This window comes from Gastrolobium bilobum, unplaced genomic scaffold (assembly GCF_033153095.1).
Source record: "Gastrolobium bilobum isolate Gb01-03AN ecotype WA unplaced genomic scaffold, APGP_CSIRO_Gbil_v1 utg105119, whole genome shotgun sequence".
Classification (NCBI taxonomy): domain Eukaryota; kingdom Viridiplantae; phylum Streptophyta; class Magnoliopsida; order Fabales; family Fabaceae; genus Gastrolobium; species Gastrolobium bilobum.
The window spans coordinates 107,721-127,086 of record NW_026899967.1 but is presented as its reverse complement, the minus strand read 5'-3'; the positions used below and the strand labels follow the sequence as shown (position 1 = coordinate 127,086).

The 19,366-nt window shown below is 35.5% G+C and overlaps 1 protein-coding gene, 1 long non-coding RNA gene and 1 other non-coding gene across 3 annotated transcripts; 2 read left to right on the top strand and 1 right to left on the bottom strand.

The window, feature by feature from the left end:
- Positions 1 to 757: 757 nt before the first annotated feature.
- LOC133294427 (uncharacterized) lies at positions 758 to 1,429 on the bottom strand. The gene has a single exon (XM_061493082.1). It carries the CDS (start codon positions 1,427 to 1,429, stop codon positions 758 to 760), a length of 672 nt encoding a protein of 223 aa, XP_061349066.1.
- A 1,135-nt stretch (positions 1,430 to 2,564) lies between these two features.
- LOC133294430 (small nucleolar RNA R71) lies at positions 2,565 to 2,671 on the top strand. Its single transcript, XR_009749208.1, has one exon. It is a non-coding gene; the product is annotated as a small nucleolar RNA R71 (small nucleolar RNA).
- Positions 2,672 to 16,450: 13,779 nt separating this feature from the next.
- On the top strand, positions 16,451 to 19,343 carry LOC133294425 (uncharacterized). The gene is made up of 3 exons (XR_009749204.1): positions 16,451 to 16,649; positions 18,894 to 19,130; positions 19,213 to 19,343. It is a non-coding gene; the product is annotated as an uncharacterized LOC133294425 (long non-coding RNA).
- Positions 19,344 to 19,366: the final 23 nt, after the last annotated feature.

Below are 19,366 nucleotides of genomic sequence, written 5' to 3'. Positions count from 1 at the left end.
AATCATATCGGAAAAGATAGATAACATGCACCTTTGAAAAGTAGCTGGAGCGTTGCACAGGCCGAAGGGCATCCTCCGGTAAGCGAAGACTCCGTAAGGACATGTGAATGCTGTCTTTTCTTGATCTTCTGGAGCTACTGCTATTTGGTTGTTTCCTGAGTACCCATCCAGGAAGCAGTAGAAGGCATGGCCAACTAGTCTCTCCAACATCTGATCCAAGAAAGGGATGGGGAAATGGTCCTTCCGAGTGGCTGTATTTAGTCTTCTATAGTCGACGCACATCCTCCACCCAGTGACTGTTCTTGTTGGAATCAACTCGTTGTTCTTATTTCTTACCACGGTGACTCCTCTTTTCTTGGGTACCGTTTGTACAGGACTTACCATGCACTATCAGATATCGGGTAGATTATACCTGCATCCAATAGTTTAACTACTTCTTTCCTAACCACCTCTTTCATGGTTGGATTGAGTCTCCTTTATGGCTGCCTCACAGGTTTAATATCATCTTCCATTAGAATTTTATGAGTACAAAAGGAAGGATTTATACCTTTTAGGTCGGAGAAGGACCATCCTATGGCAGCTTTGTGTTTCTTCAGCACTTTGAGAAGCTTTTCTTCTTCTGCGGTTGATAGCTCAACATTGATGATGACCGGATATGTGTTGTTGTCACCAAGGAAGGCATACTTCAAATTTGGAGGTAACTCCTTAAGCTCCACCTTTGGTGCTCCAAGAGGGATGTCATCTTTCTTTCTTTCTTTCATTCCACCACTAGTTCTTTATCAGCTATTTCAACTTCTTCGTTGATTTGTTCTAACACGAGTGGGGAACTCTCTTTTTTCATAGCATCATCAATTGTTTCTTGTATTATGTCAATCATAAAACAGTCTCCTCCGTCAGTTGGATGTTTCATTGATTCGAAGACGTCAATGGTGACTGTTTCTTCGTTCACCCTCAGCATCAGTTTTCCTTGCTCCACATCGATCATTGCCCTTGCGGTGGCTAAGAATGGCCTTCCAAGCAATAGGGGAATCTCGGTGTCTTCTTCCATATTCAGAACTACAAAATATGCAGGGAAAATAAATTTGTCAATTTTAACTAAAACATCCTCAATTATCCCATCTGGTCGCCTGATCGATCTGTCAGCTAACTGGAGAGAAACTGTAGTCGACTTGAGCTCCTTTATTCCAAGAGCTCTGCACATGGATAGTGGCATCAGGTTTATACTTGCTCCCAAATTGCATAGTGCTTTCCCTACTTCAATATTTCCTATGGCTATAGGAATACTGAAACTTCCTGGATCCTTTAGCTTGGGAGGAAGTTTCTTCTGGATGATTACACTGCACTCCTCTGTCAAGGCCACTGTTTCGCATTCCTTCAACTTGCGTTTCTTTGATAGAAGGTCTTTTATGAACTTCGCATAGTTCGACATGCTTTCCAGGGCTTCTGCGAAAGGAATGTTGACTTGCAGCTTCTTGAAGATGTCCAGAAATTTGGTGTATTGCTGTTTCTGGACCTTTTGTTTCAGCCGCTGAGGGTATGGAATTTTTGCATAAGGAGACGGGTCTGCCACTTTTGGTTGCCTGTCCAGAGCTTTCTTTTTCTCTCATTTGAACAGCTTCTTTTCTGGACTGCTCTTTTCCGCTTCTACTGCATCTTCTTCTTTCTCTTTCTCAACTTCAGGTTCAGCTTCTGGTTCGGCTTCTTTCTTCTTTTCAACTGGTGGCTTTTTCACAGGCTGAATCACGATCCCGCTCCTTGTGACAATTGCAGTACATTGTACCTTTGGGTTCGTATCAGTGTTACTTGGAAAGGTGCCCTGAGTTCTTTCAGTGAACTGCCTTGATAGCTGACCAATTTGAGTCTCCAAGTTCCGGATCGAAGCTTCTTGATTCTGGAATGAAGCTCTTGTTTCATCTCTGAAGGCATCTGCATTTTGAATGTAGTCGGATGTTGTCTTGGATAGTTGTGCAAAAGCCTTCTCTCATTCTGATGTGGTGCCTTGAGGTTGTTGTTGCAATGGCATAGGAGGGTTCAACTGGTAATTTGATTTGTAACTCAACCCAGGGTGTTGGTTAGGATTTTTCCACCCTTGATTACCATATTGATTCCTTCCTAGATTGTTCTGATTCTTTTGATCATACCAGATTCCATTGACCTCCGTTGGTGGCTTTTCAGCTGTTCTGATGTAGTCACAATCCTCAGTTGCATGAGCCTCTTCACAAATACCACATTTAATATTAGAATTAGAAACAGAAGAAACTTGAGAACAATTAAATTTTTTATTAAGAGCATCTAATTGTTCTTGTTGTTTCTTGTGCATTTGTAGCATTTGTTCATTCTGGGCTAAGAGTGCATCATAGCCTTCAAGCTTCATGATTCCTGATCTTCTTGGTGCAACTGGGGCTAGGGCATTGTCAAATTCTTGAGAAGTTAAGGATTCCAGCAATTCTAGCGCTTCTTCTGGAGTTTTTGTTTTCAAAGAGCCTCCTGCAGCAGCATTTACCAGTGTTCTTGTGGTGGATGTCATCCCTTGGAAAAAGATTCTTGCTTTCTCCCATGCTTCAATTCCATGTTGAGGACACTTCCTGAGTGTTCCTTTGAATCGTTCCCAAGCCTCGTACAAAGATTCGCTTTCTTTTTGTTCAAAAGCAGTGATCTCCGACTTGAGCCTTCCCATCTTTGAAGCTGAGAAAAATCTAGCCAAGAATTTTCTTGCTATGTCATCCCAATTGGTTATGCTTCCTTCAGGTAGAGACTGCAGCCAATCTCTTGCTTCATCCTTCAGTGAGCATGGAAATAGCCTGAGCCAGATAGCATAACGAGGAACTCATTTACTTTTAATGTATCACAGTAAAGTAAGAAGTTATCGAGATGACTATAGGGGTTCTTTGTGCTCCCTCCAGCGAACTGTTCTTTTTGAATCAGTTGTAGCAGTGCCGGCTTCAGTTCAAAGTTGTTAGCCTCTATGTTTGGTCTAACAATGCTTGCCGTCTGTGGGACTCGAGCTGGGGTCATGTAATCCCCCAACGTTCTTGGAGCGAGTTGATTATTTTCTGCCATAGGTTCCTCCTTAGGTTCTTTATTTGGTTCCGTCGAAGTTGATGCCTTTGTTTCCTTCGCTTTTTTTGCTTTTGCGTCTTTCCTAAGTTTCCTTTCTGTCTTTTCTATCTCAGGATCAAACTGCAAGATTCGCGGGTTAAGAGTACCCGCATAAGCTAAGATTGAAAAGATGTACAGAAAAATAGAAAAAAGACAAAACAGAAAAACAGAAAAATTAAAAAAAATAAACAAACAAAGAATGCAGAAAAATATTTTTGAAGAATGTATAAAGTGCAGAAAATTAAAACGTCCAATCTAAAAGTTAATTAGTTACTTCTAATGTTGAAGAATTTGATCCCTGACAACAGCGCCAAAAACTTGTTGTGACTCGGCAAGTGCACCGATCGTGAAAGTAATAAAGTGTACCGGAGTACGAGATCGTTCCCACGAGGATCAGAATTTTCAAGCACTAGTTCGCTAATCGCGTCTTAGTTGGACAATCAAGAATTTAGATGAAGAGAGTTGTGGTTCAAAGAACTTAAAATTAAAAACAATTAAAATCATGCAATTAAGGAAATTCAGAATTAAAAGAATGAATGAAGATGATGTTTGATTAAGAATTTAAAACAAGCGTAGTTAAGGTTTCGACTTTCCCCAATTTCCTCAATATGTTATGAATTAAACAGTCATGAATCTGTTTCTTAATATATTGCCAATCAATTCTATCTAAGTTAATTACGGCTCAATTCCTTGTTACCATAAATCTATGTAATCTTGAAAGAACTCTAGTTCCCCGATTATTCCCCAAGAAAACATGGATTAAGATCAAGAATTATAAGATTGCTTAATTACCCTATGCCTATTCCTAGATCACAAGGATTATGATAAATTATCAAGTCAGGGTTCATGCACCAACATCCCTATTGTCATACAATTCCCCAAAATCATTCTATAAGGAACAAACTCATAGAAAGCATTAAAAATAGATAATTTATTCAATTATGAAAAGAACAGGATTTGGAGACAATTCAATTCATAAACATAACGATTCAATTGGGTTCCATATACCCTTAACTACATAAAAGACTACTCTAGCATACTGAATTGAAAAGAAATAATAAAGAAAAGAGAACCCTAAGCCTCCATTGATATGATGTTGACTTGGTTCCTCAGTGTTCCAGCGCTCCGCAACAGGATTCCTCCCTTGGGTCTCTGTGTAATTCCTTGGTGTGGTTGTGTAATTCCTCGGTGTGTCTGTGTATTGGTCTTGACCCCAAGCTCTTTTTTTTATAGCTTTTTGGAGTTGTATTCTTCATTAAATCTCCAATGAATCCATATCAGATTTGTGGTTGATTTCATCTTTGTTTCCTTTTTGCATTTGATATCTTGGAGATTGGTTGATGATTTTGAGCTTTAAATCTTGTTGTGATCTTCCATCACATCTTCTTATTGGAGTTATATCTTATCTCAATCAAGGTTGTTGTGTTTCCTCTTTGTATCTTATAGAATCCGCTGCATATCTTGATCAAATCTTTCCTGCAGTTTAGCTTGGCCGTGCATGGACATTTTAGCGTGCTATTTGTGCGCTAAAACGTGCTTATAGTGCATTCTTGTCTGCCTCCAAGCATTTTGGTGTCCAGTAGCATGCCAAAACGTGCTCTTCGAAGGATTTTGGTTGCTTCAGGAGCGTTTTGGCGTGTTGTTTGGCCGCCAAAACTCTCTCCTCCAGGGAGTAATGGTTGTTTTCTTCCTTTTGTGCGTTTAAACATGATTCATGGACGCCAAAACGTCCTCCTTTAGCTGGTACACACTTGAAATCTTGCTTTCTTGTGACTTCAACTCAACTTGATGTCTTCTTTTGATTCCAAAATGCCATAATAGGTATCAAAAAACTCTTGAATTCAGAATTATGACAACATGTTAGCAAAATATTCAATTACTGTAACTTTACAGTATAAAACCCTAATTTCCATGCAATTCATGATATATATAGCAAACATAATTAAGCCTAAAAACATGGTAAACTAAGGGTTTATCAACCCCAGGTACACACTTTTTGACCTATTTACTATTACTGTCAACATTGTGCACACACCCACGTCTTGGCTATAAGCCTATTGCTTGTGCGTAGTGATTGGAGAATTGGCTATAAGCCAATCTAGATACCTATCTCTAGGGTTTCTCTGAGTGCATACCATACGGTATAGCAATACGGTTCTCTAGGACTGAACAGGATATAAAATGACACAAAGTAAAGGACAAACATTTTCTCCATCTTTTATATACTAGTATAAGCTGTTTAACTATGAAAATTTGTGTATCTTGGTTTGGTTGAATATGATGAAAATCATTTCAAATATCAAAGTGAGCATGTAAAGGTAATTTGGAAACAAGAAGATGGCATTTGTAAAAAATAATGTAATACTCAATTCACCCTACTTTTGAGTATGTTAGCCATGTTCCTAACGTCCATTTTGCTTGACCCTTCAAGATTTTATTCTTCCAAAGCACTTCTAGAAAAGGAAGTTTAATTCAAAGCTTAGTTTGATGGATTTTAGATCTTTTATCTTTCTAACTTTTTAGTTTTCCCAAGCACTAAATTTGTGGTCTTCAACTCAAATATCAAGTTTCCTACTCTTTCGAACTCTATTTTTCTTTCATTCTTTTCTTTCTAATGAAATGAGCGTCTAAAGCTTGTGTCTTTGTTTTAGATTTGAGTAGTAATCAATTATTTGACCTTAATTTTTTTTTTGAAATTCTCACATCTTAAAAAATAATTGATTATTTGGAACAAAAAGAGAATACATGATATTAGACTTTCGCAAATAATCAATTATTATATGAGATAATTGATTTTGCATTGTCGATCATTGACAACAAACTTAAAAGCAAATTTTTTCTTTTTATATAAAATAAGCTATTATTACTTAAAACAATCAATTATTAATTCAACCGGAGCAACTTTGAAAGCTCATTTGAAAAATAATCAACTATTAGCTTTGAGAATGAATCCTCTCATGCAGTGTTTTAAAACTCCGCTCGAACCGGTTGGGTCAACCCGGTAACCGGTGAACCGGTCTCCTGGCCGATTCGAGCTACCCATTGGATCAGATATGCACTCCAACCATTTTGGCCCGGTCACAACCGGGTTCGACCGGCCGGTTTTGTAAAAACCCGGGACCCGTTGGGTTGTTAAAAACCCACCTTCTTACGTAATAGAAGCAACGCAATTTGATATGGGTACATCCAACATAGGTTATAAACATATTTCTTTTTCATCTTCTCGTCGATGTGGAACCTCCTCAACCTTCAAACCAACATGGCCGCGCCAAATCAGATTCAGTGGCATGTTATAATGGCCAAAAAGTACAGAGAACAGGGATTTTTATGCTCAATTGAATTAAACAAATTAGGAATTCAATAATCTAGTAGAACTGAAGACCCTTTATGAGAAATTGGAGGAAACCCAGTTGGAGCAGGGAGCCAAAAAAACTGAATCTTCAAAAAAGAAACGATCTTGATTTGGGTTTCTCCAAACACTGAATCTCCGATTCAATTCGAGTAATAATGAAAAGGTTACGCAGTTTCTTTGGAGAAGCGTGCGTGCGCATGCGTAAGCGTTTTCTCCTGAAAGAGTACTCAATAAGAGGGGACAAAAGTATCAGAGTTACGGCACTCTTCCAAGAACCACCACCCTATTGTCTCAATCTTCCAATTGGAGGATAACAAGCAGGCCCCTCCTCATATTGGCTTTTATGCTCAACCGACACCGCTTGATTTCTTCTCTAGTGTATCCATTGTTCCTTCCCAAAAGCACAACCCAATGGAAACCAACAACCCAAAAGAAAAGAAACCCAAAATCAAAGACGACCAAAGGAAAAGGTGCCAACCACAGAAGAAAAAAAAAGCAAGTCCAACGAGGTATTGTTTCACTCAGGGAGTTTCATGAGATCTTGATAGTTGTTTTTTTGTTTTTAAAGAGGAATTATCAATTATCAAAGGTTGTTGGTTTACCGGTAGAATGACTGGATGGTCCGTTAAACGTTTTTGTTTTGTTGCTTTATATTTATTTCTCATAAAACTAAGTTATATAATAATTTAAAGCCCGTTATTTATTTTTCCAAAAAAAATATTTTTATATTTGTAATATGTGAACAGTAAATCCGGTTCAACCCGGTTGAACCAGTGACCCAGTACCACGACCGGTTCGATGATCGGTCCAAGTTTTAAAACACTGCTCTCATGTGTTAGTTAACATGACCATGTCATGTGGAGAGATCCTAACCATTTATAGGTAAATGAATGGTGATGGGAAATGAGAGAGAGAAAATATTAGAATAGTGAGTGACAAGATCATAACCGTTGATTTACCCATGAAAGGTTGGGATCCTCTAACATGACATGGTTATGTTAACTAACACATGAGATGACCCACTCCCATTAGCTTTACTAATTAATTATGTAATCGATTATATATCGGTCCAAATTTTTATTGTTCTAATACCAAATTAAATTTCAGGTTACTGAAATACCAAATTATCTATTATTACTCAAAATAATCAATCAATTGAATACAAAACTTCAAGATTTTTACCGTATTCCACATTATGCCCTTAATACTAGATTGAAACTGTAAGAATATTGCTTGCATATGATGATCTTTCAAACTCCTCCTATGTGTGCTTGCATGGATGGCCTGTCCCAGCTAGGATAAAGGAGGAGGGTTGATGTTAGGTGTAGCGAGCCAGCCATAAAAAATAGCTATATTTATGAGATGAACCCTTATGGTTTCTTATTGGGATGTACCCTTCATAGTAACGTGTTGCATCAGACCCAGGGTGTAGTGAAAAATGGGCTAGGGCCCTTGCCACAAGGAAAGGCACTGCATTGGGTTCCAGGTGTAGTAATAAATGAGTTAGGGTCCTTTCCCAGAGGCAAGTCACCCACATCTTCATCCGAATTTGGTGACAAGTAGGTCAAGGTCCCAACACGCAGATAGGCGAGTGTGGCAGGCAAGTAATTCAAGGGTTAAGGATGCGATTGGGAAGCTGGAATAGGAACTTTAACGGGTAAATTAAGAGAGTTAGCATGTGTTTTTGCTAGAAGGAAAGTGAATATTGTTTTCTTACAAAAAACTAAGTGGGTTGGAGAAAAGGCTAAAGAAGTGGAAGGTACCAGTTTCAAGTTGTGGTACACAGGTATAAACAAGAATAGAAATGATGTCGGAATTATGATTGATAGAAGTTTCAGAGATAAAGTTGTTAACATCAAAAGGAAAGACGACATGATTATTCTGGTTAAGCTTGTAGTGGGTGATTTAATTTTGAATATCCTTAGTGTGTATGTCCCTCAAGTTGGATTGCAATTAAACGATAAGAACCAATTCTAGGAATATTTGGAGGAGGTTTCGAGGGGGATACCGTAAGAGTAGAAGATTTTCTTAGGAGGAGATCTAAATGGTCATGTTGATAAAAGCAGAGGAGGTTTTGATAGAATTCATGGAGGTTTTGGCTATGGGACGAGAAATGAAGCTGGAGAAGATATCTTGAACGTTGCACTTGCCTACAATTTGATGCTAGCGAACACCTTTTTTCGAAAAAAGGGAGTCATATCTAATTACTTATCATAATGGCCAAAATCGTAGTCAGATTGATTTCTTTATGGCTAGAAGAGAAGATAGAACCTCTTGTGTTGATTGTAAGCTCTACCCTAAAAAGTATGTCGCTACATAACATAAGCTGGCAGTTTTAGAAATTCAATTTAACAAAGAACTTAAAATACGGAAGAGTGCAGAGAACCCAAGGATAAAATGGTGGAAGCTAAAGGAGAAAAAGCAGATAGAGTTCAAGGAAATAATGCTTCATGAAGGACCATGGGAGTTTGATGGAGGAACAAATGAAATATGGAATAAGATGGCTACCATAACACCTCATATTTTTAAAACATATATTTAGATATAAAAATGTGAATTAAAGGGTAGAATTAAGGAAAATCTTGAATTTAGAGTCAAAATGCATAAAAGGGTAAAAAGGTCATTTGACAAACACGTAACCCTAGGAAAGGAAAATTGAGTAGAAAGTTTCAAATAGGAAAACTAACCATGGAAATCGATCCAGAACGAAAAATTGAGTGGTTAGGCAAGTTTCTAAAAACTTGATGAATAGTGATTTTATGGTGTAAAATATTTCGGTATAATTGTATAAACAAGTGCAAAAATATGATCAGTATTTCTAGGAAGTAAAAAAATGATCTGAATGAGAAAAATATGTCGATTATGAATTTGTGGGTTAAAATGGATGATTTAAGAAAGTTAAGTGACATGTGGAACCCACTTAAGTGATTGAATAGGCAAAGTGAGACACAAAATCTGAAGTTTCTCTCTCCTCTTCTCTTCTCCATCGTCAAGCTCCTTGGCCATTGAAGAGGCTTTAGACTTTTTGAATTTTCATCTCCTTTTCTAGACACTTTTGAGAGAAACTTCCAACTACATAGTTGTTCCCCTTGATCTTGTGAGTGACTTTCATGTAGAGTGCATCTTGTGGGGAGCATTGTGTGACGATATAATCCCCATTTTCAGCCACAAAAATTTGGGTATTTTGGGGGATTTTGGTGTTCTTTTGGTTTGATCCATTGATTGGAAATCATCCCCTTGGGCCATAGGAAGCTATTGGTGGTAAGTTTTCCAACTCTTAATTGGTTTATGAAGAGATCACATTTTGGTAAAACCTAAGTGTATGTGTTGGTTGGTTGATGTGGTTGGGGGCTTTTAATGATGTTGCTCCTTTGGAATTTAATGTTTAGAATGATAAATGATGATGATTGAAGCATTAAAAATTTAAGGTGATATGTTTATGATGGGAATTGTCTTGAAAATCATAAATTTGATGGTTGGGAATTAATGGTTGGTTGTTGGGATATTAATAAGGATCATTAATGATGGTTAAATCATATGAAAATAGTTGAAAATCCCCTTATGTGATTGAGGAGGAACCCATCGACCTATAGGGAATTTTGGGGAAAATGATGTGAAAAATATTGTGTAATCAATGGTTGATGCCTTGGTGCATAAATGGTGGAATGATGAGTTAGTTTAAGGACTAAAATGAATGGAATAGTTGAAATAAATGTAAGATAGCCTTTAGGCCTAAGTGGATAGGTTTGGGTATTATTGTTGTGAAATTGAATTGCTTGTTATGTGAATTATTGATTGATCATATTGTATATGGTCTTGTAAATTTCATCTCACGGATTCCATAGTGGAGGATTGAGCTTGGAGCTTACGTTGGAGAGCTTTCTTGAGGAGCAAGGAAGCGGAGCTTGTGAAGGAGTTACTTGAGGTAATCCCTTGGTACTGGGGTTAGTCCTCGTGTGTGCTCCACCATGCCCCTTGGAGTTAGTGGTTTGAGGTGTATGTTGGTAGTATATTATAACATACTCATGCATTTATGTATGTATAGTGGTACATAGGATGTACCGTGTCTCTGGTCAGTAGACTGTTGCCTTCGGGTGTTACGGACTTCCACTGGATAGGTCTTCGTGAGGGAGTTCCAGTTGACCTGGGGTCATGGCGTGTCATCCGTTGAGGAGCACTCTAGGAATGTCTCGGGTGTATATGGATGGAAGGGTGCCTTGGTTGATGTTCTAGGAACACTTCCTTGGATGAGGACCCGTAGACTATATACCGAGGCCAATAAGCCGGATGTTGCGTGGCTTTGGCATCGACCATTCCAGCTTCATCGTATTTTTACTCCCTATGCATCCCTACTTCACTAAATCCCTTGCTTTATCCTTTTTTGGTTGTTGTAATATATTATTGATTTACATCTGAGTGAGCCATTGGGCGGAGTAATCTCCAGAACCTCTGGGTTACTGAGATATATTCGTATATCTCACCCCGCGTTTGGGGGCATCATTTCAGGTTCTAGTGAGCATGGAGGGCCTTCGGGCAAGAGGCCTGCATAGAGGAGGAGTTGATCAGGGTGTTCATATGGAAAGTATAGCATTTTGGAGAGTTATATTTGATGCACAAAGCATTGTATCTAGTATTTTGAACTTAGGTTATGAACATGTTGCATGTTGATATTACCATGCTTTTGGTGTTCATGACTAGATTCTAAGTCTTTGTAATTGATGTATATTTCATGCCTCTTGTGTATATTGGTATTTTGGTGAGCATAAGACTTGTCCATGGCCACATATTATGTTTTGAGGCATTTGGGACTTATTGATGTAAATTGGCTATATGATGTTTAAATAGCAATGAAATAGTGAATCTTGCAATTGATACATTGTACAAGGTTTATGCATGATGGAAGGGCCTATGACCTACATTAGTAATTGTACAGGTTTTATATTGAGTATTAAAGTGCTAGGAGAGAGATACTTGGTCTCTTTTGAAGTCAAAAAGTTGTCAAAACATGATTATCCAGTAGGGTAGTGGATTACCTTCAGTGTGATAATCGATTACCTGAAGCAGGGGATGTAGATTTCAGCCACTGTGAGGGCTGGTAATCGATTACCTTGAGGATAGTAATCGGTTAACTAGTTCAGAAATCGATTACCTTGAGTATGGTAATCGATTACCAAAAACAAGGGAGCCAAAATTGAGCTTCTGCCTCTACTATAACCTTATGGTAATCGATTACCTTGAGGATGGTAATCGATTACCTCACTACAGATCTGAAAAAAGATGTTGTTTTATAACCCAGAGTTGATGGTATTGCTCGGAGGGGTTATAAAGAATAAGTATTATGCTTCCGCGAGTTTTGCAATTATAATTACGGTGTTGGTTTTAATTGATTACGGAAATGGTAAATGGTTAACAACAAGGAAGTAACAAAGGAAAAAATTTACCTATAATTTAATTATCTCAATTACTGTGATTGTAACTGCACTTAATACCATATGCAATGTTAACATTACCGATACGTAACAGGCTATTACAGCTATGTTCATCCAAAATGTGGGAAGAAGGGTGTTGGGAGAAAGTAAAGGAAATGGATTTCAAACAAAGGAAACATGGTGGTGGAATGGATAGGTGCAGGAGGAAATTAAACAGAAGAAGAAATGCTTTAGATGTTTGCATAAAAGTCCCAATGATGAGAACTTGCAAAAGTTTATATTGGCGAGAAAAAATGCAAGGAAAGCAGTGCGAGAAGCTAGAGGCAAGGTTTTTTTCGATTTGGATAAAAATGTTGATAGCAAGGATGTTGAAAAAGGTATATATAAACTTGCAAAAATGAGGAATAAGAAAAATAAAGACCTTACCCAGGTTAGATGTATCAAGGATGTAAATAAAAAACTTTTCATAAAAGATATAGAGGTAAATGAAAGGTGGATGAACTACAAACTTTTTAGTGGGGATGACGATAAAAGAGAGGTGGACTTGGAGAACGCTTATGATGATTTGAATATAAGATTTATACGCAGAATCAATACACATGAAGTTAATGAGGATTTAAAGAGGATGAAGACTAGTAAAGCTTTGGGACCCGATGGTGTGCCTATTAAAGTGTGGAGAGGCCTGGGGGATGTGGCAATAAAATGGCTGACCAATCTTTTCAATAATATTCTTCAAACAAATAAGATACCAGATACTTGGAGGAAAAGTATGCTTGTGCTTATTTACAAAAATAAGGGATATATCCAAAATTATTCTAACTAGAGACATTAAGCTTATGAGCCATATTATGAAGTTATGGGAGAAAGTTACTGAATATCGCTTGAGGAGAGAGACCAAGGTCTCTATAAATCAATTTGGATTTATGCCAGGAAGATGTACCATGGAAGCCATTTTTTTGATGCGACAATTAATGAAAAGATATTGAGAAAAGAAGAAGGACTTGCATATGGTGTTTATTGATTTGGAGAAGGCATATGATAGTTTTATGGTGGGTTCTTGAGAAGAAAAAAGTACAATCAAAGTATGTAGATGCAATCAAGAATATCTATAATAGTGCTTCTACATGTGTGAAACTTGTAATGGAACATCGAGTTATTTTCCTATCACGATAGGTGAACCAAGGTTCGGCTTTGAGCCCTTATCTCTTTGCCTTAGTTATGGACGAACTAACAAAAGATATTCAAGAGGAAGTACAATAGTGTATGCTTTTTGCAGATGATATATTGCTTATTGATGAGACCAAGTTCAGTGTTAATAGAAAACTGGAATTATGGAGAAGCACATTGGATTTTAAAGATTCATGTTAAGCAGAAGCTAAACTGAATATATGAAATGTGAGTTTTCTCTGGTAAGAGATCAAGATCAAGATTTCGTACATCTACTTGGACAAGAGTTTCTCAAGAAAGATGCTTTTAGATATCTGGGATCAATTTTGCAAAATGGTGGAGAGATTGATGAGGATGTAAATTATAGAATCAGAGCAGGGTGGATGAAATGACATAGTGCATTTGTGTTCTTGTGTGACCGCAAAATTTCCCTTAAGCTAAAAGGAAAATTCTATAGAACAACAGTAAGACCTGCAATGTTATATAGAGCTGAATGTTGGTTAGAACATAGGCAACATGAGCATAAAATGGAGGTAGTGAAAATAAGGATGTTAAGGTGGATGTGTGGTTATACGAGGATGAATAAGATCAGAAATGAAGATATTTGACAAAAGGTAGGAGTAGTACTATTGGTTGAAAATATGAGAGAACATATATTGAGGTGGTTTGGACACGTAATGAGAAGGCCCCTAGAAGCTCCTGTAAGAACAAAAGTTTGCTACCAAGAGATCGACATTAAGAGAGGTAGAGGTAGACCGAAACTTACTTGGAGGAAGGTAGTAAAACAATACTTAATGGAATGAGATATCAATTGACAGACGGTGTGTCTTAGGACGGAATGGAGAAAAATTATAAGTATGGTGGAGGGTTAGACCCATTATTCTTATGTTCCAGATGACCCATTTTTAGTCCTTTTCCTCTTCATCTTCCTCTCTTTTCTTTTTTCCTTCATTTCTTTTACTTCTTTTCCCCTTTCCCATCTTTTCTCTCTTACTTCTTTTTTTCTCCTTATACCCCTTTTATTTTTATATTTTATTTCTTACCCTTTCATTATTTGTTGTCCTCCTATATATCTTTATCTTTAGTTTATTTTAATATACTTTCCTTTAATTGTTTACTGCTTTATATATATATATATATATATATATATATATATATATTTAAATTTTATTTTCATCTTTTTTTTTCAATCTATGCATATCTTTCATAGTTCATCTACCACCAACCTCACTAGTTTGGGATAAATGTGTTGTTAATGTTGATGTTGATATTAAAAATATATTGATTTTTTTAGTATACCAACCTTAATTAACTCTTTGAGACGGCTCTCTAAAAAATATGTATTTGGAGGGAATCGAACCTAAATTTTTTTCCCACCTACTCAGCCGGTATTGCCAACTAAGCTACGCCCATTGAATTTAAAAATTTATTCTTGAATTGTTATATAAATGAGAATTTGTATGTGCTTCAAGGATCTAGTATCCAAATTATTATTATTTTTTTTTTTTTTTTTTGATAACAACCAAATTATTATTTTTAATGCTGAATAGCCGTGTATGCATTCAAATAAGTTTCAAGAGCTTGATATAAGACACTACCTTGTTTTAAAATTTTTAAAAAATTGATATATTAATTTCAGAAATATATCTTAATATATTGTGTTTGGACTACTAAAGAGAACTTATGCATCGAAACTTTTGATTTAGTTTGAAATGAGCATGATTGGAGAGTTGAAGTTGTTCTTGGCTTCCAAATCTTGCAAAGCAAATATAGAATTTTGACATACCAAGAAAAATACACTAAGATTTGTTGAGAGAGCTCATAATGGTATGGAAACATCCATGGCTCTAGTTTTTTAAAATAGATTTTTGATTTTTAGAACAAAAAAATAAAAAAACTCGTTTGGTAAGGCCTATTTTATAAAAAAAAATTAAAAACTATAACTATTTTTTTGTTTTTGAATCAAATTTAGAGAAATCTGAGTTGTTTTTGTTTTATGTTTTGATTTTTAACTTTCAAAACAAAAAAGCATAGAAAACAGCTGTTTCTATAATTATTCTACAAAATAATTTTTAAGAAAAAAAAACTAAAACACAGTCAATCATGCCCTATGTCTCCCTCAAGTGTTAATTAATATGACAATGTCATCTGAGATATTATAATTATTTATGATCGTATCAATGGTAATTATTTTACTATTTCTTATTCTAATATTTTTTCTTCTCTTCTTTTATTATCGTCTTCTTTTATTATGGTTGATTTAACATGATTATGTTAAATAATATTTGACAAGATTTATTCCCTTAATTATTTAACGAGTGAGGGATAGGTGATTAACATCTATGTTACACCGATACTGACACGAGACACGACACGTCGACACGTTAATTCTAAAAAATGTCATATTTCGACACGTTGAGACATATTTTGATATTAAATAAAATTTTTAATATATATAATATAATTTATATTTAATACATATAATAGTCTATAATAAGTCATATAATCAATCAAATATACAAATTTCATAACATAAATAGAAAGAAAAATAATTTTTCGTACCTTGTTAATTTTTCATGTCAAATTTCATAACAGAAAAAAAATTGATTTATAAATTATTTTATTTGTTTAGTTAATAAAATACAATTAAGACTAAAAAAAATGTCGGAGTGTTGACCGCGTGTCCAAAAGAATTGACTATGTGTGAAAAAATATGTCGAAACGTGTCAAAAAATTGACCGCGTGTCCCAAAATATTAACCGCGTGTCGGGTGTGGAGGCAATTTTTTACAAAAATTTTCGTATCCAGGTATCACAGATTAACATCACGGGTGTGTTTGGTATAAGAGAAACTTTTTGGTATCCGGGAATCACGATTAATGGGAATACAATAGAAATTGAGTTTACTTGGAATCTTACGAAAAATGTGTTTGCTTCGCCAAAATATTACCAGGAATATTGGATAAAGATGACTGATTCCATGTTTGGTTTAGAACGAAATATGACTTGGAATATGGGGTTATTTTATAAAAATAACCCAAACTATTTTTACTTTTGTAATTGATAGATTGGGTCTAGGTTTTTATGTGTGTTGGAGTATTTTTGTCTCAAAAATTATTGTTGTGCTTTCCCTTTACTTGTTATTCTGAATTACCATATTATTTTTAGTAATCTGAATAGTGATTTTTCTTTATAAATCAAATTACCGTTAATCCTTAGATATTTGGAAACTAATTTTTGTTCCTTCTACCAAATATGATAATTGAGTTTACCAAAGAAGATTTACCATTAATCCTTTTGAAATACTTGTACCAAATACACCCTACACTCCAATTTCAGATTCTAGTGGTTTTTTTTTAATTAAATAATAATAGTTTTTGTGTCCCTGTGAGTGTGTACTGTTTGGGAATTTCCTTTTCTCCATCTTCAATCTCAGAACCTTGTGCAGAGTGATGCCGTATTGGCATGGCATCCATCAACCCCTTCAGCAAAGGATGTTCAAAGGTTCAAACAAAACTAAGGTGCATCGGATCGACGTCGTTTCGAGATGGATTCTAAGGACCCAAATTTCAAACAGATCTCTTGAAATTGCTCAATTTTCAGGTACATACCTTTGTCTTTCGATAACATGTTAGGTGATTATCATTTTAACTAGTCATTTAGGTTGGAGTCAAGTCTCGTGGACTTTGATGATGATTTCTACGAGGAATTCAATTATGTTTTGTTACGTTCTTATGATGCACATAACCGACAAGTCATTACCATAATAAGTTGAAGTTTAAGGATTGAACCGATCTAATATTTGTTTCATTTCTGTTCTTTGGTTTTTTTATTGTTCTTGTCATCCACATATTCATGAATTTGGTTGAGGTTCTACTAAAATAGATTTTTTCAGAAAAAAAAAAAAAAATTCATTTTGTTTTTATTCCCCAAAATACATTAGTTGGTGGAATAATTGATTGAATTTGGAATTGGTAACACACAAATCTGGCAGTGGTTGACAGATAAGGAGTACAATAATATCCTTCAGATGCAGAATCAACTTCATCTTGTTAAGTTCAATAATTTTAAACACTGCTATAATTTTGAAGTGCCAATTTTATGTATCTTTTGACAGGTCAAAATCCTATTGATGCTATTATATCCATTTGATATCTTTTTGCAGTAACAATGGCAAGGTAGTTAGTCAATAATCAATTACTAATCTGGACTCACAGATTAGATCTATCATTTGATAATAGATCAAACTCTTTCGAGAGCTGATTTTTCATTGATATCTTATTCCGTGTCTGGGTTGGAATCTGGAAAATAGTCTCTTTGCAAATGTGCAAAGATAAGATTATGTACAAGTATTGTCCTCACCGTACCCTTGTTAGTTGGGTTTAATGGGAATGGTTTTGAGTTTTATCTTAGTCTGTACTATTAAATGTGTAGTTGTGTACCACCTCATGTTTAGGGGTTATCAATTTAACTACAAGTTTTATTGATGTAACATATAATTAAGGAGGTACAATTTGAATGGTAGAGAACAAGAATTTTCTCTTACTCCTGGAGTAATTAAAAATTGTGTCTTTCTTTTTGGTACAAGATCCCAAACTAGAGTCTTTGAACTGCTGTTGAGAGGGATTGTTGTGGGAGGCTTCATTACCCTATGCAGGAGTAGGACTAGTTCTTGTGTACCATGTTTTGGTGAGCATAATTAATATGCATGTCATTAGGGGAGAAGAGGAGAAATATTAAATCTTCATAAAAAAGTAAGAACAATGATAGGATTCAACAAAAAATAGAGAGATAAAAACGGGAATTTTTTTTTGATGTTATATTATTATTATAACAAAATAGTGATAAATCCCAAGTACAGTGGATTAAATCACTCTTAACAAGATAAATGACTGAATGGGTGGGGCTTTTGAGGGGCACTTCCAACTCCCAATTTCTAATCACTGAAATAGTCTCCAAATGACTCCCTTCTCTTTCTTATTTACAACAGATGCCACATAATACAGGATTATCACCCATAATTATATAATCAATCACCCATGAATCTACTTCATAATTACATAATCAATCCCCCATAATTACGAATCAATCACTTATGAATACAAAATCACCCTGATTGATACCCATAATAAATACCGAATTCACCATTCATTTATTATGCACTGAGCATGGGTGATATCCTATCAAATAACAATCCTTCTCATTAGTTAAATAGAAAGAAAAGATTAAAAGAAAAAAAAAACCTTTAGGATGATTCAGCATTTCTAGAGGATGGTAAAGGATCTTAATTTCTGTATTAGCTTTGGCTATTGGGATTAGAATTTGATGTTAGTCATCCTTATGGAATTAGATAACATTCCATGTGTGTAACTCTTGGTGGTATATACAGTCTTCATGTTTTCATTGGTTTTTTTTTTTGGACTCTACCAGCATTTGAACCCGGATCATTATGGCTTGGTTAGTAGCTCTTTCGCACAGTACTAGTATATACTGTTATTCTAAGTTCATAAATTTGGATTGCTGTCATCCTAAAGGATGTAGCAGGATATAATGGCTTCTCAACATAAAATATAAAATGTAATAGGAGAATATTACTCTCATGTTATATGAGAGAAAAATTCTCTCATGCACTCACAAATTAAAAAAGAGAAAAAATATAAAGTGGATTCTACCTTTGATTTATGGGTGCATGAGAGAATTTTCTCTCATGTAACATGAGAGTAATATTCTCCAATGTAATACCATAAAAATGAACCACATTGTAATTCCTTTAAAATTTGCTTCCCAGGGTCATTCTGTGCTTTATTTTAAACAGTAGTCCAAACAATGCTCACTTAACATTTGCAGGGTACTGGAGTTACTATGCTTGGTGGTTTATGAACACACTTTTTATCAATAAAGGTTGTCACAAATCAGCAAGCCCTTATGGGCTTATCTACTTCAGTGGATGAAGTTGCATAATCTTTCACTGTAGGCCGCAGCCAATCAAATACTTGAAATTATGCGTTTTGGAAATACCCTTCTAACTCAATCAACAGCTTCAAATTCCCATTATGATAATAGGAGATGGATTTTGCCACAAATGTGAGTTTCTCTAGTACATATCAATGTCAATCCAATTTTAATCTCCTTTGTGATGAAACGGTCTCATTGCTTTGTGTTGCAGGAATGAAGATTAAGGTGGTCGCAAGTATTAAAGACATTCACAGTATTTGTTAAAGTTGTGTCTCAAGAGATATCGGCTAATTGAGAGAATATTACATCAAATAATTTTTTTTTTTCATTTCTCATCGTGTTTCCAAAACAAAAAATGATTTTAG

Coding starts and splice junctions, on each gene's coding strand:
- LOC133294427 (XM_061493082.1), bottom strand. CDS start 1,429: ATGTCGAACTATGCGAAGTTCATAAAAGACCTTCTATCAAAGAAACGC.